The following is a 26,353-nucleotide window of genomic DNA, read 5'->3' as shown; positions in this document are numbered from 1 at the left end:
ACATTTTTAGAGCTTCCAATGTCAAAAATCTTCCATGGACCGTAGGAACCATGATCTTGCATGGACTACATATACCATGTTCTTCCAGTACTTTAATAATGTTATTACTTTTTAATTTAAAAATAAAAAAACTGCCCTGTGTTTCTTTCTAAAACCTCCCTTCTAAACATACCGTAAGCTTAAGATAATTCAATGGAAAGGAAGATAACAAGGTAAAAGCTTCTAACACTAAATCAGCACAGATCATAAAACAATAGAAATTAATTTTCCATGGAATTTGAAATAATATTTTTACACAAGCACGGTTGAAGGGTCAACTCCTCGATCAAAATTGATATTCAAGACGAGTTACGAAGCTAACTAATAACAACACGAAAAAAAAAATTATCTATTAACTGACCTATAAATTTGTAGTAATAACAAGTAACATGATTTAGAAGCCGAAGCCGAAGCCCGCTTAAATCTCATCTCACTAATTTCCATCCCCGAGCATTTTTATCTATCAATGTTGCCCGTAATTTCACAAATCTGTAGCACCATTTCAAAAAACAATCTACACGATGCTGAATCCGTAATTTCTCTTTTTGTCCTCAAAATTAATTTACCTCGACAATTTCAAGTCGTAAACTCAAACCTCTGCTCTCCGAATCTTCTTATTCTGCTTGTCTTCCTTCCGGTATTTGTCTCGTCTCTCTTCTCTCTGGCGCTTTCTCAACAACTGCTCTTCTTTGGTTCTCTCTGCCTCAAGTGCTTTCCTCTTATTCTCTTCCTTAAGCTTTCTCTTTTTGACCTGCAAGAGGCTCAGAAAATAGAGTATGTCAAAAGACATGCACAGTGACAATGTTAGTGCTTCAATAGAAAGAAATTACACGTTAGTCAACTTGAAATAAATTTCTCAACAGGAAAGTCTATAGAATGGTTAGTTATTAAGACATTGACGATTGACCATCAATATCTTGAGGCAAGAAAAGGAAAAGAAATAAACCATCAAGAGTTGTAATTGAGTTTTCAAATTTACAGATTAATCATGACTACTATATTATTTAGTTAAAAGGAAGGTCCAACCAAAGACCTATGTGATGGAGAAACATATTAATAAATGCACTGTAACTGCTGGGTTAGCAATAGAACCCAGGATCAAGTATTTCCAGAGGACGGCAGCCATTAAGCTACAAAGTCATTGGCTAATGGTTAATGCAAGCTTTCTTAGAATTTGAGTGAAATAAAAGGCAGATTTACTGTGTTTGAAGTTGAGTCATTCTCAAATTTAAAATGGAACAGAAATACTTTTTAGCAAAGGAGTATAATCCCAAGCCAATTTCACAGTCTGCTAAGAAATCCAGAATAGAAATTCAAATAACAAAAGTCAAGCAAACAAACTATCAGCTAACATACTTACCTTCTCACTATTTATTAACTGAAGGTGTTGAACAAGAGCATGAACTTTGCGCTCTCGAGGTTCCATGACAACACCCCTTCCCCTTCTCTCTTCAAGTAACGGCTTATTACGCTTGGATATATCCTTCGGTTTTGATGCAAAGGGTAGACTCGCTTGTAGAGACTTGGGAATCACCAATGGATTGAACTTTCTAGGTTTTCTTTCAATTTTCTGCCAAAAGAAAAGGAAAATAAGTAGACACAACCATAACGGAGGAGAAATGTATCAAAGTGCATCAGGAAGCGAAATGATCCACTGGTATCAAACTAGAACATACCTTGTAAAGTGAATCTTTATTTACAGGAATAGGAAGATTGTGTTCTCTTCTCAATTCTGCGACAGTTCTCATTCCTTTCCAGGTCATGTCACGAGGCTGCAATGCTGTTGTCAATGGATTATAAAACTGAGGAACTTCAACTTGAGTCCATGCACGCAGGAAAACAATGTCACTCATCAGAATTTTGTCTTCAAAAGTACACCTAGCAATTCCTTCTTTGGTTTGCCCTCCCTTCCTTTTCGCTTGATTACCTATCTCTTCTTTTGCAGCCTGCCAGATTAAAGAAAATAACTTAGCACAAAATAGATGGCAAATTAAATTATACATATCCAACTGAAACTACCAAAACAAATCATCAGTATAATATATGTCATTGTCTCAATTTGACAATTAACAGACCTTCTTGACCTGCCCCCTGATCCCACTGACTGTCCGAATAGCTGCACCTTCAAACCGAGCTACTTCAAGATCTGAAGTAAACATATCCTTGATAAGTGCTGTCTTCTTGAATATCTTGCATGGATAACCAACCAATTTGATTTTCTTCACTATCCTTGCTGCATGATTAAACTCAAGTACAACTGCAGTTGCAGTAATCCTAAATGTTGCCTGATAAACAGAATACATCCTCTCAGGCACTAAGCAAAATTATAACAGAAAAACCTACAAAAACAAACCTCCCATAGTTTGAGATGAATTAAAGGAAGGGCATTTAACAACAAAAAGGAATATACTGCTTAACCTGATTGTTTGATAAATTCTGAATGGCTACAACCCCAGTGTTGGGAGGAGCAAGAGGGCCCCAAAACATAGCAAGGCAATGCATGTGCTCTGGAGTATATTTTAGCATACGATGCCTTCCATTACTATCCTCAATGGCATAAATTGGGGTCGTTTGGTAACGCCTCCATCCAACAGATACAATAATTGGGTCTCTAGTCTTCAAAACTTTCTTGTGCCACCTGTGCCGCTTTAACCTGGCCTGGAAGCAAAGAGAAAAAAGAAAGACAAGAAAGTTTCAATTTTCAATCAACTTGAAAAATTGAACTCAGGACTGCTAATTAACATGTTTTTGAAGTCAAGTTTTCATCTTCTACACAAACAGCTCATTGCGTTCCTTTCCTTACATATAGGTGGTCCATGTTACCATTCACAAAACAGAGAAAATGTTTTGTCTCTTCAGCATCAACAGGAACTCCTATGCAGACCATCCTGGCATGCAGCTATAAGCACTATTCCAAACCTAAATACAGGATATACTCACTTTGATGCTCTACCAAGTTTTGTGATGGTAACACGTCTCTTGCCCTTGAGATTATTGCATTAAACAATCAGGCCAAGTAGAAATTCCAACCAATTTTGCTTTGAATGAACATATATTTCCCTTATAATATCACCACCCAATCGTAGACATTTTTGGCATCCAATATTGACTTAAAGATGTTTATAACACCTGTGGATTTGATTTAAACTTTATAAGGAATTATGCTTTAAAAATTCCACTGACCTGCATGTATCCAACATTTTCCTCCCCTATACCAATCCCTCCAACCAATATTGGATGGTAGGGATCAAAGTATTCAACCATCTCACAAGGAACATCACGAATCTCCAATCTTAGATATGTTCCTGTTTGGAAGCCTTCTATCTCCAATCGAGTAGCCTCATCAAGATCATTGAGTTCGGCTATATTCATTTGTTTCTGGAGTTCAATCTCCTCTTTCAACTGGCAAAAACCAAGAGTCAGTATCCACCATATAACATGGTAGTTGAGACCTAATGTAAGCAATTTACCTTGTCAAAATAGCTACTTTCATTAGCTTGACCACGATGGAACTTGACTTCATTTTCATTACCCGTATCTTCCTCTTGTGACCCAGAGTCATCATCAAATGTGAATCACAATTAAGGTAACAAAATAGTGTCATAATGCCCAACAATTTTCTTTTAATATAATGAATCAGGATCAAACAAAAAGTAGAAGCTTCATATTCCATACTGTTATCACATCAATGGCTGAGCCATAAGATCCTTATTATTACTCAAGTTAGGAGACAGGGCCTTGATGAAGTTTTGTATGTAGTCCATCCATCACTGAGTTAGCTTGGACCTCAATTATGGAGAAAAACATCAAGCATTGGCAGTGATGAAAGTGAAAGGACGAGAAAAACTCAACCGAAAGAAGCTCCACCGCTAGGACCCAGGTAACAAGTGCAAGACAGCATTAGAAAACAACAAAAAAAATGTTGCTATATTGCTATACTTTCTAGTGCATGTTTGGATTAAAGTTGGGAGAGCTCAAAAGTACTTTTACTTCCAAAGCAACAAATCGTTCCTTGTCAAATTCATGCATTGGAACACACAATTTTCTATTGGAATTGCAAAAGTACTTCTGTAACTTAAAACCAAACATAGGCCTAGTCCTATGGAGGATTTTTTTTTTTTTTTTGCATGTTAGAGTGGGTGTTAACCTTTGGATAAGACAGAAGTTATGTATGTTATTTAAAGCCATGATTCTACCAAAGTCAGAACCTTAAAGCAATAAATGTGGCATTCTCCTTTATTCCAAGAAAAACTAGTTTTTTTACAGAAGAGGGGGGTGGGGTTATTGGAAGTAACAGTCCATATTAAATAAGGTATACAAAGAGAGATAAAAGGATATTGAGAGTCAAATTTAGCACGAAGAGCAAGTTTCTTGAGCCTCCGCTCCTCAGCTTCTAAATCATCTCCCTTGTGAGTTGTTGCAGCAAAAGCAGCATCTGTCCGATGATTCTCATGCTTTTCTCCTGTTTCCAAATCTTCAAAGTCAGCATAGACGTCATCATTGTCCTCTTCAGTATTAGCTGCCGGTAAAGCATTTCTAAGTGCAGCCTTTGCCACATTGCCAGACACAAATCGGTTGCGAATCTCCTCATTATCATTCTCATCCCATCTCTGAACCACAAATTGTGTACACTTCGCACAATCCTCAGTGTTGAACATCCCATCATCATTCAATCCATCTCTCATGTTTAGCTATATATTTTAAAGACAAAAGCAAACACAGTTCCTTAGTTTATGAAGCAAATAAGAACATAATCTGAGAGCTCACTAAATTTAAATGAGGATTTTTAAATATACAACATGTACATTTCAAATAGTGCTTTTTTTAATTGTCATTGACATGCAAGAAGCATTGCCAAGTCCTGCAACTGCAAGGTAGTAAAGGACCAACCTTTTTCACTTCTTCTATGGGCTTAAAAAAGTCATCATCACTTTCCTCATCTCCACTATTATCATTCTCTCTGTTTATAGTGGTGGAATTAATAGTAGATTCCCCGTACACAAGTTGCATCAAACTAGGAGTTTTCCGTGAGAGAGTTCTTTCTGCCAAAGACTCTTTCCACTTGGAAACGTTACCCGTGTCATCTTCTATGAGGAAAATCAAGAAAGAAATGTCAGAAAAAATATAAACCCTCCAGTAACAACTGACTTGTAGCAATTAACAAGGGATAAGAACATTGATTAATTTACAAGGATTTACCAAAACCTAGTACTGAGATGAGAGCATGAATAAAACAAATTTATACAGCCAGATAAAAACAGACAAGATATAAATCTTAACAAAGATAGGAGGAAAACTGCACCATTTGTGTCATCATTATCATTGCCATCTTCCTCCTCTTCTTCTGAAGATTCTACATCATCATTACTGGTAGCACCATCCTCATCCCCTTCTGAATCCTATCAATGAAGTCAGTCTGAAATTATGAGTAACCCAGTAGAGCATTAATCAATGCAAACTGATACACATATCACAAACAAAAGAAAAATAATTTTATTAACTGCACAATCAGTAATTCAATAAAATTTTTAGCTTGAGCCTATGTACACAGATTCCTGGAAGAAGAAATAATAACTGAGGGAATGGCCTTAACACAATCTAGTTTCTTTCCTGTGGGTATAAGTGAGGCGTGACTCAAAAACAAACACAAATTGCTTAAAGCTCACCATCAGATCATTTTGATCAACATCATTTCCAAATATTGCTCTTCTCCTCCATCTTCCATCTTGAAAATCAATATGTTCTTGCAAGTGGACTCCATTCCTAGCATTACTATTTGGTGCATCTTTGTCTTCATCAGAACCAGAGGCTTCGCTGTCAGTGGCATCATCTTCATCCCGATCAGATGATTCTGAAACATCCAAATCCGTTTTGTTATTATCTTCACCAGTCCCAGGCTGATATTTATCCAAAGCTTCTGTTTTGTCATTCTGTTCAACATTCTTGTTTGTGCCATGTGCATCACCTAGAGCTCCCGATGACACATTTGCCTTTTGACCAAAAATATTGATAAAGCTGTTCTCTAGTTTTTCATTGATTGAGTATTTGATATTCTGTAGTGATTTCACCAAATCCTCCCCTACATCGCTGCCTTTTCCTGTCCAAAGTGTATGTATGAGACAAAATTTTAGTAAAAATAAAAAATTGGAAGTGGGAAGAAATTGGAAAAGCAAAACAAACAAGTACACTATTGTTACCGGTAATTATATTAAAATGATACAGGTAAAAAAAGAGTACTATAGATAACTGGCACCATATGAACATAATATGGTTTCATGATAAAAGTTCCATGACAATACCTTGAAATTTTCTGTAAAGATCTGCCACGGTGCCACCAAATGATCATAATATAATTTCACAAAGATAAATGCATGAAATATATTCTATTCTTCCACCGTATGACCACAATATGATTTAGCGAACAAGGATAAAAATAAAATGCATGAAGAACAGGAAACTATCTACTGACCTTTGCCCGTCATAGCAGAGTTTTCATCATCAACTTTTGAGAATTGAACAAGGTGGTCATTAATATTTATGTATACAGCATCTTTGTCATATAGAAGATCCCCAAGCCCAGACATGGGAGCATAAAATAATTTTTCCTTATCACGCAGTCCTTTCTTTTTTGCAGCAGATGGAAGAGGACAAGGATCAGGTAAAGCAGTAATACCAGCTAAACTATAATCACCCACTCCTGCTATGTGCACCTGATTTCCAAATTCCGAAGAACTGATTAGAATACCAATATTTGGGAACACATAAACATAATACTTCCAAGTGCCATCGGATCACTATTGCTCTATGCAGATAGTCTAAATGAATTGAACATTTCTAGCAAGTAACAAAGCTAAAACCATGAAACTATGCCATAACTGAACTCTTTTAATGTAATATATACATTGAAATCCCTTACGAAGAAGGAAAGAGTACTTGGATATTTCAGGGGGAAATGGTTGCTAGAGTGCATAAATAGAGAATAAATAGCAAATTAGTGGTTGATAAACATGTATCAAGTAAATGCATTGACGTTTTGAAATTAAATTTAAGCAAAATTATTATGAAGAAAATTAGAGAAACAAATAATAAGATTTAAGATCACATTGAGATCGTAATTTCTCCACTTTCCACTAATTGGTTGTTAACAAACATTATACTGCAATAGAATCAACAAATAAAGCATGAATTTGTTTAAGTTAAATCAGGACAAAACAATGTGAACTTTGAGCTAACAATAAACAGAGGAATATTAATATAATCAAAAAATTATTGTTCTGAACCATCTTAAGTATCAATTGAGAAATATCCCAGGTGCATTCTTCCGAAAAGCTTCAGATTCTAATGAATTTAGTTTCAGCTAAAGGCAATAATATAGTAGAACTGTTGAACACACCTTATTGCCCATTTTCAAATTACAGCCTCTAAGATAACCATAAAGAGTGACTTTTCTGTCACATTTATTATTTGCGTGCACTTTTTCAGGAGGAGTGATGTCTTCAAAACGATCTACCATAACATAAGAGTGGGAAGTTCGCCAAGATAAAGGATGAAACTTCATGACTGAAATAAATCGAGCAAGATTGTGAACTTCACGCTTGACATACCTGTTCAATTAAGGGAAGTCAGTACTGTAAAGTAAGAGTAGTAACAAGGCTTAGCAAACACTATTAAGCATTGACATGGACATATCAAAGAAGAAAATGTATAACAACAAAACAGGTACATAGTAACAACTTACTTTCCATGAATAAGGCCCGATAAGTAAAATAGTTTAGCACCATCATATATTTCAGTCCAAAACCGGTGTTTGAGTCGCTGTTTTGTTTTCCTCAACTTTTTCGCATCCTTGAATTTATCAAGATGGGTGAGAACCCCCATGACCTTCGGGAACCCATGAACTTGCAATATGTTAAGGAACTCAAAGGTTTCCTGCAAGTGAAGTAAAATCTCAAAAAATAGCATCCTTATTTTATAAAAACTAATGCCGAACCAACTTCAAGAAAATCACACAGTAGCACCCCGACATGAGTACAAACACATTCACAAACCTGTCATCATTCAAAACTAACTCACCATTTCGAAACCATAACTTCCATCGATAAGAAGAAGTGCTAGATCGGCAAACTTCGCGGCATCTATCATGCCATTGATATCATTCGGACATTCCACAAACTGCACCCGCCTTTGCTTCCCTGACATATGTGATACACAAAAATCACCGTTAACCAAGTCCAGAGAAATACTGAAATACACACATGCATTGATAAACAAATAAAAGCATGGGTATAGAAAAAACAATCACAAACCTGATACGATGGTAATTGGACCTCTCACATCAGGCAAATTATGCTTCGTGTAATGCTTAACCAAAGACTTTATCAACAGTGACTTCCCAACCTGAAATCAGAGCAAGATTAGCAACTAATTGCGTTGTGTTGAGTTGAATTCAAGAGAAAGAAAAGAGAATAGAATAATATGCACCTGAGGAGGGCCCTGCACGACGACGACGTAGGGAGCAGGCTCGCCGTAGGAGCGGTCGATGACGGGAACGTGGAGGCGGCGCTGCTCTTTCTCGACGGCGCGTGATTGCAAGCGCTTGGCTTTGTTGGAGGAAGAAAAGGCGAATGCCTTAGGGTTTTGCTTCTTCGGATCCTCACCTCCGACGTCATCGGGATTCAGCTTCTGCTTCTTCTTAGTCTTCTTCTTGTTGGTTTTGGCACCAGATTGACGAGTTCTATGAGCCTTATTGGATTGATCGGCGTCGTTGACAGCCATCGAAAGAGGTTCCCTCAATGAAGTCTCTCGCCAGTGTAGTGTTTGGTGGGGTTTAGGGTTTATCGGCTTCCAGTTTCAGAACGGTAATGGCGGCAACTTCATGGGGTTTTGTACAATGGTTACACATTGAAATAATAAAATTAAAAATAAACATGAATATAAATTTAAATACTAATATTATTAGTCAACGTGAACACTGATCTCTATTCAACTGTTTAGTGATATCCAATTTGTGTTTTGAGTATATGATTAAGTATTGTCTTATATTAAACATTTGAATGAAAAGTAGTCTATAAAAAAAATAATATGACAAATGACAAAAGTATTTTAAGTTCAATAAAAGAAATTAAGCACAATAATTATAAAATATAACTTAACTTGTATTACATTCTTTAAAATTAATTAGTTGGTAATAATGATAATAATAACTTATTATTATTATACATTCAAGTTTTAATTGGTTGTGGTGTAAATATGTTTTCGTAAAAAAAAACAATGATAAAATAACTTAGGGAAGTATTCCCTCTCAAAAAAAAGATTAAGGGTGAATTCAATTAATTTTATCCATCCTTATTTATTGAAAACATTATTTTTTACATAAAATTAATAAAATTAGAATTATCAAATTCTGATGAGCAAAAAAAACCCACGTAATCAAAAGGTCAATATTAGAAAGTATGTAAAACCAAAAAAACAAATAGGATTCACCAGTCTAGAAAGGGAAACACAATCCATCTCCCCAAAACCCTAAAAACTGCTTAGCTTCTGGGTTGAAAAATAAAATTTGCCCCCCTTATTTGATGTTAACACTCCCAAGCATTTGACAAGTCTGTTTGAAAAAATATTTGCAATAATATTGTTAAAGTATAAGAATTAAATGAAGTCTTCGTTCTTTTAGAAGAAAAAAATTGAAAATTTTAATTCATTTGGTTGATAGGGTCAACAATTCTCTTTCTTCCTTTTTTTTATGCATCAAAAGTAGAAGTTAGTTATTATTAATTTTACTTATCATGTAATAATTTTTAATGACATTTTTTCCTTGTTCCATCCCTGGGCCGTGGCCTGAAACTTTAGTAATTTAGCCTATTTTTTAATTATTTAGCTTGGTCTATGAACTACCTAACTCATATTATTTTGATCAACAATAAAATAATATAAATTGACAAAATTAAAACCCCTGATGAAAAACACACAAAAAAATCTTGGGGGTATTTGGTTTGGCGGTTCTCTATTTTTATTTTCGTTATAACTAAAAAATGGTAATGAAAATACATTTGGTTGAATTTCTATTTTTATTTTCAGTAAAAATATTTTCTGAAAACCAAAAATTAGAAACAATAAGATCTCAATTTCAATATTTTCATTGAAACCAGGAACCTCATTGTGAGTAAAACGTGGTTGACAAAGAATGAAATTTTAATCAAATCTAAAAATACATTTCCTCCTGAAAACGTAGTGTTTTCATTTCTTGAAAGTAGAAAACAATACGTCAAACTAAACATGTTTTCAGAATTTTAATCTTTTGAAAATGAAAACAATTTTCAGAAAATAAAAACAGAAAATGAAAATGTAAACCAAACACACCCTTATATTTTCCCGCAATATTTCTTTACTTTTTTTCCATGCAAATTTTAATGTATAATTTTTTTTTCTATTGCTAAAAATGAACAAAATCGGTTCCACTAAAAATTATTTTTCAAGGATACCCAGATAAAAACTGTTACAGCACAAGAGCATTCCCGAAAGCCATTAAGCTCACGTACAACACTCATCGCCCACAACATATGTTAATACAAAAAACCATTAGCCACCAACAAACATAAAGAACCCCAAGTTTACAAAACTCGTGGCCAAGGTGAAACACCACACCAGAAATAATGACAGCAATTGCAAACATTGTGCTGGATCCATGATCCACACATACCACGAGGCATCAAATCCTTTCATAGCATTTTTAATCCAATCCCAAGATCTGAACTTAAAGTTCTCAATCCACAGCTTTATTTAAGAGAATGTCATTACGGTGAGATCAAATACTCCACAGATTATTGCTAACTAGACAATCCACCATGCTTGTTTATGCTTTTTCCCTCTAATATTAAACTTATGGCTGTATTCAATTCGGATTTTTAAAGAATTTTAAATAATAACAATAAATTTTCTGGTATTCAATTAAGATAATTAGAATTTTTAAGGAGTCAATTAAGATTTTTTATGACTTATAAAAAATCTTGTGATATTTAAAAGTATGCGAATTTTGATGAATTATTTTTATGATGGATTTTGATGAATTTCATGAAATTTTTTAATAGAAAATATAAAATATTTGTTGGGAATTCGAGGGGAGTAAATCCGAAGATTTACCCCAATGAGTCATGAACAACCATATAAGGGAACTTAACACAACACTTTAACTCAAAATTTTAAGGCTCATTTATGAGTCTTCTTCTCATCTTATATAATGCTCAACTTTTTCACTTATACTCGATGTGAAATCTCAACTCACACTTGTATTCCAACAATATTACACCCAAACACTTAGACTTTCCCATATTTTATTTCTTTCTTTTCTTGTCGGCTATGTTAAGCATTTATTCCTCCCATCATATATAATTGTTTTTCTCTTCGTTGAAGGCAGGGTAGACATTTATAACTTTTTTTTAGCCAATGAAATATTACACTTGGTGGGAATTGAACACGAATTCTTCTATTAAATAAATCATTTTTACATGTGAACGCAACGGGACAATATGCCACTGTGCCAACCCTTTGGGTTAATATGTCATTATGATGAATTTTCAATTAGAATACTAGACGAAATTTCATCTTAAACATTATCGGTTGATGAATACCACAATTTTGAACCTATTATTCAAACCCAAAGTGCAGGAATGAGAAAATACTAGTGCAAAGAGTAGAGTAGAGAAACGCTATATAGGAGGACATGAGGTTAGAATCAATTAGCTTTTCATTGACTCTTAGTAATTTTGAATGTTATATAAAAAATCATGGAGTCCTTTAAACTTGTAAATCTATAAAGTTTTTTTTTCAAATCTTGTGAATTCATATGTTATAAATGATAGTTACAAAGAAGTATTCTCAACACTTGCAGCAAAAAATTATGATCTATTTTGCATTTAAAAATATACAACAATAATACATAGAAAAAAATGGATGTGTGTACCAGGATGTATGAATTGTGTAAATACTCTACGTGTGTATCTACACTGAGATCGATCAATCTTTGCTATCAAGAGATCGATCGATCTTTGCTATCATTTCTTTGATAAGTGCAACTCTAAAAAGTAAATCCTCTTTTACTTTCTAGGTCTAAAACAAGGCTTTAACTTTTTTAGTTTTTGTCTAGTGCACTTTGTCTCATGTAGATGTTTCTATTTATAATGTTAAAGAGATGTGGATTTAAACATTTTTTTCAAAGAAAAAAAGAATAATATTTATTTTAAATAATTTCATATCTCTTTATCTTTATAAAAATAAAAATTATTTCATATATTTTATTTTAAGAAGCTTCCTAGTATAAGACAAAGATAATTCACAATTAATCACATGATTAATTACACTAATTAATCACATGATCTAATATTGATAGGTAGCAATAGAATATTATTCTCGTTTTATGGACAACTTCCAGATTTATAAAATAATACTCATTTTTTATATTAATTATATTATTGGTGCTAGCAAAAAATATAATAACATTCCACTCAAATATTTATTTGATTAAATTAAACTCTCTAATTTAATTATCAAACAAATTATTTTCTTTTACAAAGATTGGAATACTCGTTTGTGTAATCCTGTAGGTTCAATACTAAACCGGTGATAGTGGGTAGTCTAACAACACTCCTTAACGTGCAAATAACATGAAGTAATATTTTTTACCTTCAAGAAATAATAACTCAATATTTTCCTTCATCATTTATAACTCAAGATTAACTTTAGAGTATAATATTATTGTCAAACTCTAATAAGTTAACACATTGTATTAATGAATGACTTAAGAAATTGTTTTCTTCTTTCATTCAATTGTTTTTGCGAAGGTCTTAATTTTATCATAGAGCTCAAGCTCATTACCTAGAGTTGATATACTCCTTCTTGATTAATCATTATTTCTACAAGTATTTAATCATATTCAATATTCATTCAATTAGTGTCTTAAGACATTAGGTATCCGAACTTTAAATATAACAAATAATTTGTTAATTACCATGATAATCTCAAGTCAAAAGAAACTATTATATATTTTTTAGAACTTCCTATTGACATATGGTAATATTAACTATTAGAAATTCTTAATTAAGTTAGTTCACTGATGACATATACACATATATACCATCTATATATGTAATTTAATAAATAAGATCTATTAATCCTTATCCAATAAATATCATTATATCTATATTGATTTATCTGAATTATTGATGTCATATTCACAATAACCATATGATCAAGAATAATTTAGATTAAAATAATAAAGATCTTGTTTTTCATTATCATAATTTCTATCATGATAACAAGTCTCTAATTTTAATTAAAGACTTCAAATTAACAATTTAATAAAATAATAAATATGATAATAAAATAAATTCTTTACTAAAATTGATAACATGATGGATTGGATCTTGAACATACATATTTATCTCAAAAAATAAATTCATTAAAATGCAAATTACAAAATTCTAACCACAAGTCTTTTAAAAAAGTCTTAAAAATCTTTATATTCCTATAAAATATTTTAAAATTCACATAATTTTTTATGCCAAAATAGTATTTTTAATATTTTAAGTCTTTATCTTCTTTTTTTTATAAAAAAATTGGATCGAAGATATTTAAAAAATAATAATTAAAGTTTAGCCTAAATTTAGGATGATTTTTAGTTAAGTTTCGAAAATTTTAAAAACAACGACCATATTTTAATTTTTTTAAATTTAGATTTAGTTTTCTATCTAATTATTAGTTTCAAAATAAAGTTATTTTGAAAGTTCTTATTCTATTAAAATTAGTTAAGACTCTTTTTGTTTGCTGGTGATGATAATGATGACAATAACAACAATATTAATGATGATGTTTCTGATAATAACATTGACGTTGACATTGACAGTAGTAATAATAATGATATTGATGTTTGTGATAGTGGTTATAATAAGAATGAGACATGATAAACAAGAGATCTAATATATAGATCTCATTTTTTTCATGCCACTATGGCCACCACCATAGACAGTGAAGTCTTTGGTCTTGAAAATATTGACATTCACCTTAGAGATGTTTATCATGTCTTGTCATGCAAGAAACATCACTATAACTTATATAAAAGGATATAAACAAGCCATAAAAAGTCTTAAGTATACTCTTTATCTTTTTTCACTCCCAATTTCTTCACACAAATACTAACTTAAACATTGAAATCCTACATTTATATCATTGGAAATCAACTCATGCAAAACATAATTATTTTCATTGAAATTTTGTTCTCCATTAAATTGTTACTAAACATAATTATATATAATTAAAGATAAAATTATGGGTGTTTATGAGACGAGTTGAGACAAGTTGATATATATCCTTATCATTTTTTAAAAAATTTTGATAGGTTAATTCTTTAAATCCAAATTGACTTTTAGGAATCAACAAAATTTGGGACGAGTGGAATATATCTCTTGTCATTTTTTATCTTTAAATTGTTACTTGTTGATGTGTTTATGTTAGTTTGTCTTAAAATAGATATTGTAAGATATATCTAAACTGTAATTGTATACTTTTTTTTATTTTATGATTGAGCTATTATATGAGTTATAAGATGAACTAGTGATTGAAGAAGGGACATATAAAGGTTTGAGTGATAAGGAGGTTTTTGGATTCGAATTTTCCACTAACATAACACATCAACAAGTAACAACTAGCATTTATGGATAAAAAAAATCAATATATTGTGTCAACAAGTCAAGCTGAGTTGGTCTCTAATTTTGATAGGTTAATTCTTTAAATCCAAATTGACCTTTAGAAGATAAAAAATGACAAGAGAGTAAACCGAGTGCATCAATAATTGATACATCATAGATAAATATAGATGTTGGTAACATATACTTATTTAAAAATTATATTTTTTAAAAGCATATATAACAATAGATTAGTTGAGAAAATCCAAAATATATAACTTGAACTTATCTTAAAATGTATAGATCATCGAGTCTAATTTTCTTAAACTTAAATCTTTTAAAAAGTCTCCTTGAACTCGATTGCATCACAACTATCATAAACATTTTTACGTACAACAAATTTAAGTTAAAAAGTTTAACTGTTTATAACCACAATGTAATAATATATAAATAAATGTCTAATAAATGGTGAAGCCATTTTTTCCCCACGTCCAGAAAATTACAAATACATTTGCATCCTTAATTTTCATTTCAAGTTAGCATATATCCTTTTTTATTAATCAAGTATGCTTTGTTGAAAGCAAACAAGAAAAGAAGGAGAAATCACAAGTTTAAATCCCCATCTAACTTTTCTAACAAAATTAACATTTTGTCAATAAAAAAACAAATCTCACATTCAATTTCAGACATAATTGCGCTAAATTAAATATTTGGTAGTGTCTTTAAAATATTTGCCAAGGACTCAAAGTAAAATAAAAGATATTTTGATTTCTTAAGATATTAAATATACATATTTTGTCTTTTTAATTTTCTAAAATTAAATATTTAATAAACTTCACCTTTTAAAAATAATATTCACAACTATTTACATTTTTATTATTTTTACGGTGTGTTACTTCTCTCGTTTTTTTTTTTTATATATTTCATTCAATAAAATAAAAAATGTATTCAGTATTCCGTGAAACGAATGCGCGAAAAGGTGCTGTCGGAAAAGAATTATCAAATTATACAACGCGATTAGGAGGAATTAAAGAAATACAAAGCTTAGCGACGTGGGTTTCTTCCATAATTAAGCATGATTAGTGGAACAGAGAATGTTATTTTGGCGGTAATAGATTAGAGGCTGAATGATGATGGATGAATGAGTGTTAGTTTCAGCAATTTGACTATCTTCCGTAAGCAAAGAGCAGTAGCTGAAACAAACAACGAACGAACACTGTAAGCATGAACAAGCGCCAAGAAGATGTGCGCAACATAGCTACTACCCTCGACTCCAGATTCAATCAGACCCTCAGAAATGTTCAAGGGTAACCCCCAATTCTTCTCTTTTTTCTCTTTTCAGATCGAGGGTTATTATTGCTTCGTCGAGGTCAATTTTTTCCATTTTCTATTTTCTAACTGATTTAATAACTACGGTAATTAGTTTCGGACTGTTTTTGATTTTCTTCTTCTTTAGTAGATTGATTAATTGTACAATATTATTAACTATTGATTTCCTCTTTAAATTTAGTTTCGCCTACAACTGGAAGCACATAGCTTACTAGCTTAACTTGGGGTGTGTTTGGATAAATTACTTAATTAAGCATTTATTGAATAAGTGCTTATCATGTAAGCACTTATTTATCAGTTTTTTCTATAATTGAAAAGGAAATAAGCTGTTTTCATATAAGTCGTTAGCCGTTTTCTTAAGTTATCATGAAGAACTTTTTGAAATAAGCTGAAAACAATTTATAGACATATCACAAGCTATATTCATAAACTCTCCTAAACACTTACACGAGTGTTTATGTCATAATATGAGCTCTTCCAAATGTAACCTTACGATCGATATTAGTGATATAATCTATGTTCTGTCTCTATCAAGGTTACTCAAAGGTCGTAGTATACCTGGTAAAATATTATTGAGCCGTAGGGTAGACCCTCCGGATAACTCAAACTCGAAGGCATCCTCACCAAATTACAAAAGGAGCTTTTCTCACAATGATGCTGGCACAAGTGATCACACATCTGGGGCAGTAGAGGTGATATTAGTATTGTTCATAACTATATCATTTCATAGTATGTGTATTTATAAGACTGACATGAGTGGTGGGGATCAGTTCATCAAGTGGGACTTCTACTCTTGATGCAGGAGGAATTTCAGAGTACAAGCAAACCAATTAGTATTGCCAATGCCAGTAAGCTAAAAGTGTCGACCTCCCTTGGAGGGAGCCCGCCTGAAGAATTCCGTAAGTCTACGATGGGTGCTAGAGCTACAGATTCTGCAAGAGTTATGAAGTTCACTAAGGTGCTTTCAGGGACTGTGGTTATATTAGGTATTTTAACTTTCTATATTTCTATTTGTTTTTGTGTCCTTCATTGGCTTCTTCCTTGTAACTCCTACTTTGCTGCATTCATTTGTGGAATTATTAGCTGTGTGTTCATATGAACATACCCACAATGTGGTTGCCTTTTCCTGATAGATAATTTTGACAGTAAGGTTCAAAAATAAATTGCAACAGAAATTGAACCATGCCCATGATATCACACATAACTTGAATTTGATCTTTTCCTTTTTTTTAAGACATTAAGCCTTTTGGAAATTTAGGGTTATCTACCACAATAAAGCATTTCCTCCTTGAAATCTATATTGTAGACAAGTTGCGGGAATTAGCTTGGAGTGGTGTTCCAGACAATATGCGTCCTAAAGTGTGGAGACTTCTGTTGGTAAGCTCTATGACCTTTATCTATTTCTCTTGCTCTAGCTCTAGCTCATGCCTCCGATGTAGGGCATTGATAAGGAGATTTGTAGTACGTATAAGAAATTTGCAGGACTTTGTGGATTCTTATTTTATTTTGACGATGCCTTATATTAAACTTTTGTTCATGGAGGGTGAGCCATGGGAATATTCTTTCACAATAAATCAAGATGCTGTTACATAAATGTTTTGCCATGAGACGATACAGAAGATTTTAGAACAGAAAATTGAAGTGATTTATACTATAGAGAATTATTTGAGTAAGGGGTCAACATTATTGACCCACAGTTACATGTGTTTTTATGGGTAGCATTTTGTCTTCCTGGAAATTTAAAGATATACTGACAACAGGGATATGCACCACCTAATTCAGATAGAAGGGAGGGAGTTCTAAGAAGGAAACGCCTTGAGTATCTTGACTGTATTTCTCAGTATTATGATATTCCTGATACAGAACGTTCAGATGACGAGGTCAACATGCTTCGTCAGGTATTCCCAGGTTTAATATATTCCTATCTTAATTATTCATGAAAATATTGTCCTTGTTTTTTACTGTTGTCATTGTATATTTGTTAGATTGGTGTTGATTGTCCAAGAACTGTTCCCGATGTTCCATTCTTCCAGCAGCAGCAAGTTCAGAAATCATTGGAACGTATTCTTTATGCATGGTTAGATATTGTTGTTATCCATTTGTTGGCCAGATATAATTCTTAGTCAAGTGTTATTTGTTATAGTTTTTTTTTTAAGTTGAAAGATGACTCTTAGCTTGGCTACGAAAGTCATGCAATGTGACTTCCTAAGTATTGGGTATGCACCAATATGTACCCAACAAATACGGTACTGGATCTGTATCCATTACAGATATGACAACCATTTGAGTACATACCAGTTTTATAAGGTGTGACGTATACTTGCTTTTTGGGCACTGTGCTAAATCTAGTCTGAAAAAAGTTGGGTATTAATGTGTTTCCAAGTTGCTACATCTCCTTTAGGTAAACTGGTAACTGTTTTATGATACCACATGATACTCAGGAGGGGCCTTGGGAGGGGCATGATCACACAACCCTTCTAGAAATCAGCAAGATGGTTGGTTAACTTCTGATGCATATTTACTATGCATTCAGGAGATGTTTGAAATAGTTGATCTAGTCTTACTATATGCTTTTGCTTTCTTCTTAGCAGCATTTTTGAGCCATGACTTAGGAAAAAAAAGAAAAGGTGCCAGAATCACAATAGACCATTGTGGTCTAGCTTTCCCATTTTATGTCCATTGCTCTCAGAGTGATTTGAACTATTAATTATGAACAGAAAGTGTGAAAAAATATAGGATTGTAGAGAGAGAGAGAGAGCAGAGAGAAAAATAGGGAGAATTGAAAACTGAAAATGATTTTTGATGTTATTAAATCTCAATGGTAATACAGAGGTGACTAGTCTTTATACAAAACAAAATCCTAGTGCTGATCATCAGCAATTCAGTATAACTAATTGACAGCTCTCAATAACAGAATGACAGCGGGATGAGAATAAGCTCGGCTTAGAAGCTGCTGTATATACTGTGTATATAACAATTATGCAGACATGAATTGTACTGGCTTCAGTCTTTATCCATGATAGAACTCTGCAACTCTTTAACCCTTGTCATTGACTTACAAATGCTTACTAATTTGTTATTTTATTTTGTTTCACTAACACAATTCCCAATCTTTTACCAGGGCCATTCGACATCCTGCAAGTGGATATGTTCAGGGGATAATGATCTTGTACACATTTTTGGTGTTTCTTATCAGAATATTTGAAGGGGATATCAATAATGGTCCAATGTCTGATTGATCTTCAGATATAATCTCTAATATAGAGGCTGACTGCTACTGGTGCTTGTCAAAGTTGCTTGATGGTATGCAAGACCATTACACATTCGCTCAACCTGGAATTCAGAGGCTTGTTTTTAAGTTGAAGGAATTGGTCAGGAGGATTGATGGTAACCTTTTTCTAAGGCCTTTTGTTTTCCTCCAAGCATTGTATAGTTTTATGAAATTTAAATGCCTCACTATTTTTTATTGATTTGGTACCATTTCTATTCTTAAGTTTCATTTTCTATTTTGAAAGTGTCATTGATTCTAAATTTTAGCAATATTATTTGTGTGTTGAATATTTCATGTTTCACATGAATCTTCTACCCTGTTTGTGTCAACATATTAATAATTATTTTTGACTTTTTATGGTAAAAATACTCGCATATTTTGCACCTTCAATTAGAACAAAGAGAAGAATGTGAACCACAGAAGCTGAGAACATGTAACATTACCATTCTACCCTCAGCAATAGAAATAGGTGTATAGATAGCAATGTAAAAAAGCTTTTGAAAACTTCACGTGGTTCACATTGTATAGTTTGTAAAGCATCTTCAATTTCCGCCTTAAATTCTTCCTATTGAAATTCTTTAACCTGACGTGTAAATGAGTATGTTTTATGGTGGCCAGTGGGTGTTTGTAAAATAACTTATGACTGTGGTTAAAATTCTGTGTGCTTATTTTGGATTTTTTTCCCACATAGAAGAGTATAATCTGTTTGGGTATCACCATGTCTTGAAAAATTCAACCAGACATTCCCTACTATTTGCCTTTACATGGAAGTGTCAAAATTTGATCATCATCTCATTTATAAGGAATTCATAGAATGAATTACCAAACCTTCTCCTTATTTTTGTTGCTATATATATAGTTATTTGTATGTATTCAAATGTAATCTGATGTAGTGAAACTTTTGAGCTGCACCAGAGCCTGTTTCGCGGCACATCGAGGATCAGGGACTTGAATTTCTTCAGTTTGCTTTCCGCTGGTTCAACTGTCTTCTCATCCGTGAGGTTTGCAAGGATATTCTTATAACTATAAGTGGGAAAATTTTCTCAAGAACATACATATAATTGATAACATGACAGAATGAAAACATTGGTCTGGGATAAATATGGGATGATTTTGTGCTTTTTTACTAATGATGTCTGATTATGTAATTAGATACCATTCCATCTCATCACACGCCTTTGGGACACATATTTAGCTGAAGGAGATGCCTTACCAGACTTCCTAGTATATATATTTGCCAGCTTCCTTCTAACGGTGAGCTAGCTTTTCTTGGCATTTTCACATAATCTATTTGAATTTGATTCATCTTGTAGCTGTGCTGATTGTGAATAGTCTTTATTGGTCAATTTGTTAACGGATATTTCCTTGATTCTTCTGGCATGGTAAGATAAAGCTAGGCATGATTTGCATTTTTCTTTGCCATAACATACACTTGTCTTTTGCTTTTGCACCACATTCTACCACTTTAGTTAAACAAATGCCTTTTGTAGATATTTCCTTCTGTGAATTAAAATTGGTTAGCTTATGTCCAATGTGCATTAAAATTGCTTTACAAAGGATGCAATTCTAGCATTCCTGGATACTACCTGTATTTCCTGCTTGTCTACTACCAGTCTGCCACTGCTAAACACACAATCTTTTATGCATTTCTTTGTTTCCTGCTGAATTTATGTATAGTTGCTTACATTATTTAGACATTCTTGCTTTTGGCAATGATTAATTTAGTAGAAACTGAATTTTCTTTTTACTTGTTCCCTTTAGTGGTCAGACAAACTCCAGAAACTTGATTTCCAAGAATTGGTAATGTTTCTTCAACACCTTCCAACAGAGAACTGGACTCACCAGGAGCTTGAGATGGTGCTTTCCCGGGCATTTATGTGGCACACCATGTTCAACAACTCTCCTAGCCATTTAGCTAGCTGAGCAGGCGATTGTGGTTTCTGAATTTAGTTCTCCTTCAATTTCCCCTTTTCTTTTCTTGCTTTCTATCACTTTTGCTCTTGCTCAGTGTGTGGTGCTTTTTGTTATTTTTTTTAACCAATTTTACTTGTACGTTACCTTGTAATATTTTGTAAAGGAGATACAAAAACAATTGTTACATAGAGCGAGTCTATTTTTGTTGTATTAACGATATTTATTCCAGAACAGCGATCAATACCCAGTTTGTGTATGCAATTTTTTTTTAATGGATTCTTATTCGAGCGTTATGTATACGGAAATGCTAGTTAACACGAATGCCATACATTTCCAACGTAATCGTTGATATTTATACCCTGTTCTATAGTTATTAATGTGGCTGAAAGTTTAACGTTTCGACCAAACCCCCAAGTGGGACAAAGATGTCGTCTTCCTCTAGGACAGCAGGTAATCCGGCACAAACTAGTATGAAGCTTGCCATGTTGAACACCTTTTTTATACCGACATTTGTCTGATATTTCTTATTAGGTGTTTAAAATAATAAAAATTATTTTTATTGGCTTAAACACTTAAGTTATCATGTTTATATAATTGATACACTTGAAAAAACATAGGAAGATGGTTTTAAAAGATGAATGTATCATCATTTTAAATATTTTGTTATGTTATACATTTCATTTCATGAGAGTCTTTATGTTTGTGTGTATATATGATGTTCCCGTGTCCTAAATTTTAGAGATTAGTCATGTTAAAGTTCTTGCTTCATAGATAAACTATCAATAAGATGTTTACTAGCCCTTTAAGTAGAAACATGTGGAAAATTTTTGTAATATTTGAACTCAGAAGTCAGAATAATGTTACTCAACATTGCTATGAGATTTTATGCAAATTTCTCAAAAAGAATTATCGATTGTATAGAAAGGTGATGGTGATAGGGACATAAAAATCAAGACTGATCACGTACAAAGGACAGCCTTATTTTACTCCTCATCCACTTCAAGCCCCGGTATATATTCCAAACTAACGTCAAATATGACTGGACTGCTTGGAGCCACCCTTGGTCTTCCAGGAGCAGAAGTAAGGCCTTTTGGGAATGCCAGCTGCCAAATTAAAAAGCAAAAGAAAAGATATATAGCCAACAAATTAGAAAAGAAGAATTGCCATTTTCAATTAGTAAAGAAAATTATCAGAGCACTGAGTGATTGTTATAGATTGTCAATGCACATTTAAACTTGGAATATGGAAGCCTAATATTGAAAAAGTTGTACTATGCTTCACAAGGAAAAACACAAATATCAGTTTCAGATTTTGAATGTGTTGCTACGTTGGGAGATGTTACAGGCTTTACAGATGGGGATCTAGCATCAACTGTCAAGAAAGAAGCTTACTGATCCGGGTATGTACAGTCGACGCTTCCCCCCTACTTTCATGCTCAGAATACCTTCATCAAGTCCTTGTATCACCTGTTACTCATTGGGTTGAATATCAGTTAATCTTCAAAATGATTATCAAACAATTTGGCCCCAAAACTATTGTTTTTCAAGTTTGAACACTAACTACAATAATGAAGGTGAAATTCTTAAGCTTGATAACATTAAAAGCAACATCCAGAGTTTACCTGACCAGAACCAACACGAAAAATGTAAGGCTGACCTTTCTCCAGTGAACTGTAAAATTGAAAAGGGGGGAAAAGAGCAATACATAATGCACCTTTGTTTATGTCATCTTCACAGGCTTCAAATTTATTTTCAGCAAAGTGCATACATGATAGTACACATATAATTGTTATCAGGTTTCAAAGTGAAGATCTTCAAAACAAAAATTGGAAGGTGACAAAAAACTGAAAAAAGGAATGCACAAGCTTGCAAAATATGGCTGATTGACGTTTCTCTTAATAACACATTTAGATGTCCAACATATGATTAGGCATGGCTGTACAATTCTGTATAGTAACATAAAACTTCTCGTGTAGACAACAACAAACATCATTCCACATCATCTAGCCATTCAATGACTGAAGAAAGATTCATAGAAATTTGTAATACCTATCAAATATTTGTCCAGAGGGAACCATTGCAACGTAATTAGCAGCCACCTGTAATTACATTTCATCAGGTATTATTAGAGTTGTCAGAGAGGCACATGGAAGTCAAGTCAGTCTTGCCATATTGAGATCAATATCACTTGCTGACAGAGGACTTAACTCTACTCCAGACAAAGGTCACTACTCTTAAGTTTATTCAAGGGTGAAAAAATGAAGATACTTTCATTTTTACAGATATTACAAACTTGAGCTAGTTCAGAGTGGAGGTGGTAGAGGGGCCATGCCTAGACAAAAAAGCATGCCATTGTGAAGAAGTTTGGCTCAGTTGTGGAATAAATGCAGCTGCTGCCTCACATATGATTTTTTTATTTATTATTTTCAAATATGCCATTATGCCTACAGTGATTCAATTGCTTGAGAAAGTTATGCAGTGCCCTAAAGGTTAATTTTGATGAAAAAGGAAGCAAAGAAGGGCAAAGTGAATCAGCAGAAGCATATGTTAATGTTATGTTGAAGAACTTAGTAGATGGCAAACCCATATAAGGTAATGCCATCACCAATATTTGTAGAGTATTTTCTACCTAGAAGGTAAAAATAAATATATAATCAGCCCATTTCCCAAGAAAACACATATTCACTTGTTCCCAAGACACGACCTAAGTAGTTAGGCATTGATCTAGTTCAAATTTGGAATTGGCTGCCATTTTGAAAGGTTGAGACAAGCATACTTGAGAACCTGAACAAGTCAGAAGACTTTACACACCTGAAATCCGATTGGTGGACTAGGACCTTGCCCAACTTTAATATCCTTGTATTGCAAACCTGATCCAGTAGTTACCGTAGGCACCTGCATTGCATAAAATATTCAAAGACAGCATCAGTCATTAACTATGGATATTAAAGTGTTAGTATAGTAAAACCCACTGGCCTAATCATTTATTGACGGTCAAAGGTTCCTAAAAGTGTGTCCCTTTGAATTCAAATGCCTTCATATCAGTTAACTATTTCTAACAATAACAGATTCTTCATTGCGTGGCGCACAATTGAACATCATATAGTATCATATGTAGAACTATAGGAATCTCTGCACATTCCTCTTATAAAGTCAGATTCTATTTACTAGAAACAATGTGGGGGTAGATTAGACACTGCAAAAATATTAATTCTTAAATTTCAGCTAGTCAATAAAGCTTAGCTGCCAGAGATTTTTGGGTCACAAAACTTGAAATGAAGGGACAGCACACGGTGAGCCTTGGTGTCTCTTTAAGACTAACAACAATTTGTTGAGAACCTTATCAGTGGGGGTTTATCAAATCTCTAACCACTTTTTAGGAAATTATCATATCTTCTGCAATATTTATATAAATGATGTTTCAACTTTCAAGTCCCCAAGATTTCAGACACGATTCACCTTACAGAAAGTGATGCAACCTCATGATTGTGAATGCATTCTGAGCAACATACAGCAATCAGTACCGGCAATATTTAAAATAAATGGAGAAAAAATATATAATAAGGCAAAGAAGGGGACTATGTAATCTCACCATACATTTTCAAGCTCTTTCTCACAAGTGTCATCACACAGTTTAGGCTTTTCTTCTGGGGGCAAACCAGCTCCATTTGCATCCAATGAACCCATAAAGAGACCACCCGAGACTCCTAAAGCCAACCCAAGAAAGTCTCTACGTGAATTGGCATTAAACATAGCAGTGGTGCATTCCCTTGTCTCTGAGGACTTGACTTTAACAACTAATCTTCGAAGTTTATCCACCAAAATGCTTTGAGGAGTAAAAGAGGGACTTCTACCACAAGTAGAACCTACCAAAATGTAAACTAAGTTTAGAAAACAATTGTGGCAGTTGAAGAAGGGAACTTGGGCCAACAACACTGTGCAGAAACTGAACTGAATTCACATTCTATGAATGTCTACTGCTTAGTGCTTGCTATTAACAATATATATATCAACAGAACATATTTTTTTTTTTATTTTCTTTATACAAAGCAATTTTATTTTTAAAGTACATGTCATCATGCTATAAAAGGCTATAACTTGTTGATGGGATAGAAGAGAATTATGCATTGTTGAGATAGTGAGCAAAACAGAAAAATGCAAATTTGAGGAAGAGAAGTGAATGGGATTACCAAGTGGGAGAAGCAGAGAGGAGGCCATGGTAGGCATATCCAAGGATGTCATGCGATGATGTCCGCAAAATGGATAAACTGAATCTTCTCAAACATGGCTTGGAGCTGGAGCAAGTGTTTGTACCTACCACGTGGCAGATAGAAATGAAATAGGTTGCACTGAATATGCATGCACCTAACTTAATTTTGCATTTGTTATGTAGTCATTTTTTAATGTGTTTTTTATAATAATATACTTAACTCAAATTTATTAAAAATTATAAAATTTTATGGATCATATTTATTGTTTAATGTGATTTACTCTTAATTTTATAGTTTTTGATAAATTTTAATAAATAGTAATAAATTTCTGACAAAATTGTGTAATTTCTTAATTTCTGAAGAATTTTTTTATGAGATTGTCAATATTTTTAATGAATGAAAAATCTTATTTGAATATGGTAAGGTTATACTTTTCAAGATAAAAATTATCAATTCAAACTATCAAATAGGAGTATGTAAAAAATGCTTTATTTAAGAAAATCCAAACCGAAAGGTTTATATGGTTCGGTTTTTAAACCAAATTTAAGAACCAATTTTTAAAAAATAGTTCAGAAGCGATTTATCAAAAGTAAAAGCTAAAATAAGTCAACTCATAATTAAGAATTAAAAAAAACTACAAAAAACGATTTAGTTACTAATCAAATCAATTTAATTCATAAAATTTTAGTTGTTCCTTTTCTGGTCGAAAAACAATACTAATGATTCCGAACGTATAGAGCAGAGTGCATGGACTCGACGTGCAAAAATGGGCCGATCCAGGAGACAGGCCCAATTCGTGAACTTCTAGAATAACGGTTATTATTTCTGCACAATTTGAATTTCTTTTACATCTAACATATTTTAAAATTTTTTAACTTTATTCTTTTTTACTTCTTCTTCTTTGTTTTTTTTTCT

The 26,353-nt window shown here is 33.0% G+C and overlaps 2 protein-coding genes and 1 pseudogene across 4 annotated transcripts; 1 reads left to right on the top strand and 2 right to left on the bottom strand.

Moving 5' to 3' along the window:
* Positions 1 to 256: 256 nt before the first annotated feature.
* LOC100792176 (ribosome biogenesis protein BMS1 homolog) lies at positions 257 to 8,944 on the bottom strand. Of its 2 annotated transcripts, none has more exons than XM_006592065.4 (17): positions 8,521 to 8,944; positions 8,346 to 8,436; positions 8,113 to 8,231; positions 7,778 to 7,968; positions 7,433 to 7,643; positions 6,509 to 6,749; positions 5,706 to 6,136; positions 5,342 to 5,438; positions 4,930 to 5,126; positions 4,378 to 4,730; positions 3,510 to 3,609; positions 3,223 to 3,441; positions 2,458 to 2,697; positions 2,115 to 2,324; positions 1,716 to 1,985; positions 1,400 to 1,609; positions 257 to 790 (listed from the first exon to the last, which is right to left on the bottom strand). In XM_006592065.4, exons 1-17 carry the CDS (start codon positions 8,812 to 8,814, stop codon positions 629 to 631), a joined length of 3,636 nt encoding a protein of 1,211 aa, XP_006592128.1. In that variant the 5' UTR covers positions 8,815 to 8,944; the 3' UTR covers positions 257 to 628. The 2 variants fall into 2 exon arrangements, with proteins under 2 accessions (XP_006592128.1, XP_006592129.1); XM_006592066.4 differs by having other exon boundaries at positions 4,930 to 5,123.
* A 6,714-nt stretch (positions 8,945 to 15,658) lies between these two features.
* LOC100786001 (TBC1 domain family member 22B-like) lies at positions 15,659 to 21,489 on the top strand (annotated as a pseudogene). Its single transcript, XR_417046.3, has 10 exons — positions 15,659 to 16,021; positions 16,579 to 16,735; positions 16,846 to 17,029; positions 17,350 to 17,420; positions 17,804 to 17,941; positions 18,029 to 18,120; positions 19,165 to 19,430; positions 20,230 to 20,315; positions 20,467 to 20,568; positions 21,076 to 21,489. The product of XR_417046.3 is annotated as a TBC1 domain family member 22B-like (transcript).
* Positions 21,490 to 22,045: 556 nt separating this feature from the next.
* Positions 22,046 to 25,583, bottom strand: LOC100784939 (peptidyl-prolyl cis-trans isomerase FKBP16-3, chloroplastic). The gene is made up of 7 exons (XM_003541087.4): positions 25,418 to 25,583; positions 24,825 to 25,093; positions 24,039 to 24,122; positions 23,277 to 23,326; positions 22,850 to 22,898; positions 22,620 to 22,694; positions 22,046 to 22,331 (listed from the first exon to the last, which is right to left on the bottom strand). The coding sequence occupies exons 1-7, from the start codon at positions 25,467 to 25,469 to the stop codon at positions 22,212 to 22,214; spliced, it is 699 nt and encodes a 232-aa protein (XP_003541135.1). The 5' UTR covers positions 25,470 to 25,583; the 3' UTR covers positions 22,046 to 22,211.
* Between the last annotated feature and the right edge of the window lie 770 nt (positions 25,584 to 26,353).

Source organism: Glycine max, chromosome 12 (genome assembly GCF_000004515.6).
Source record: "Glycine max cultivar Williams 82 chromosome 12, Glycine_max_v4.0, whole genome shotgun sequence".
NCBI classification, from domain to species: domain Eukaryota; kingdom Viridiplantae; phylum Streptophyta; class Magnoliopsida; order Fabales; family Fabaceae; genus Glycine; species Glycine max.
Note: the sequence above shows the minus strand (reverse complement) of the source record. Positions and strands in the feature narration are given on the sequence as shown.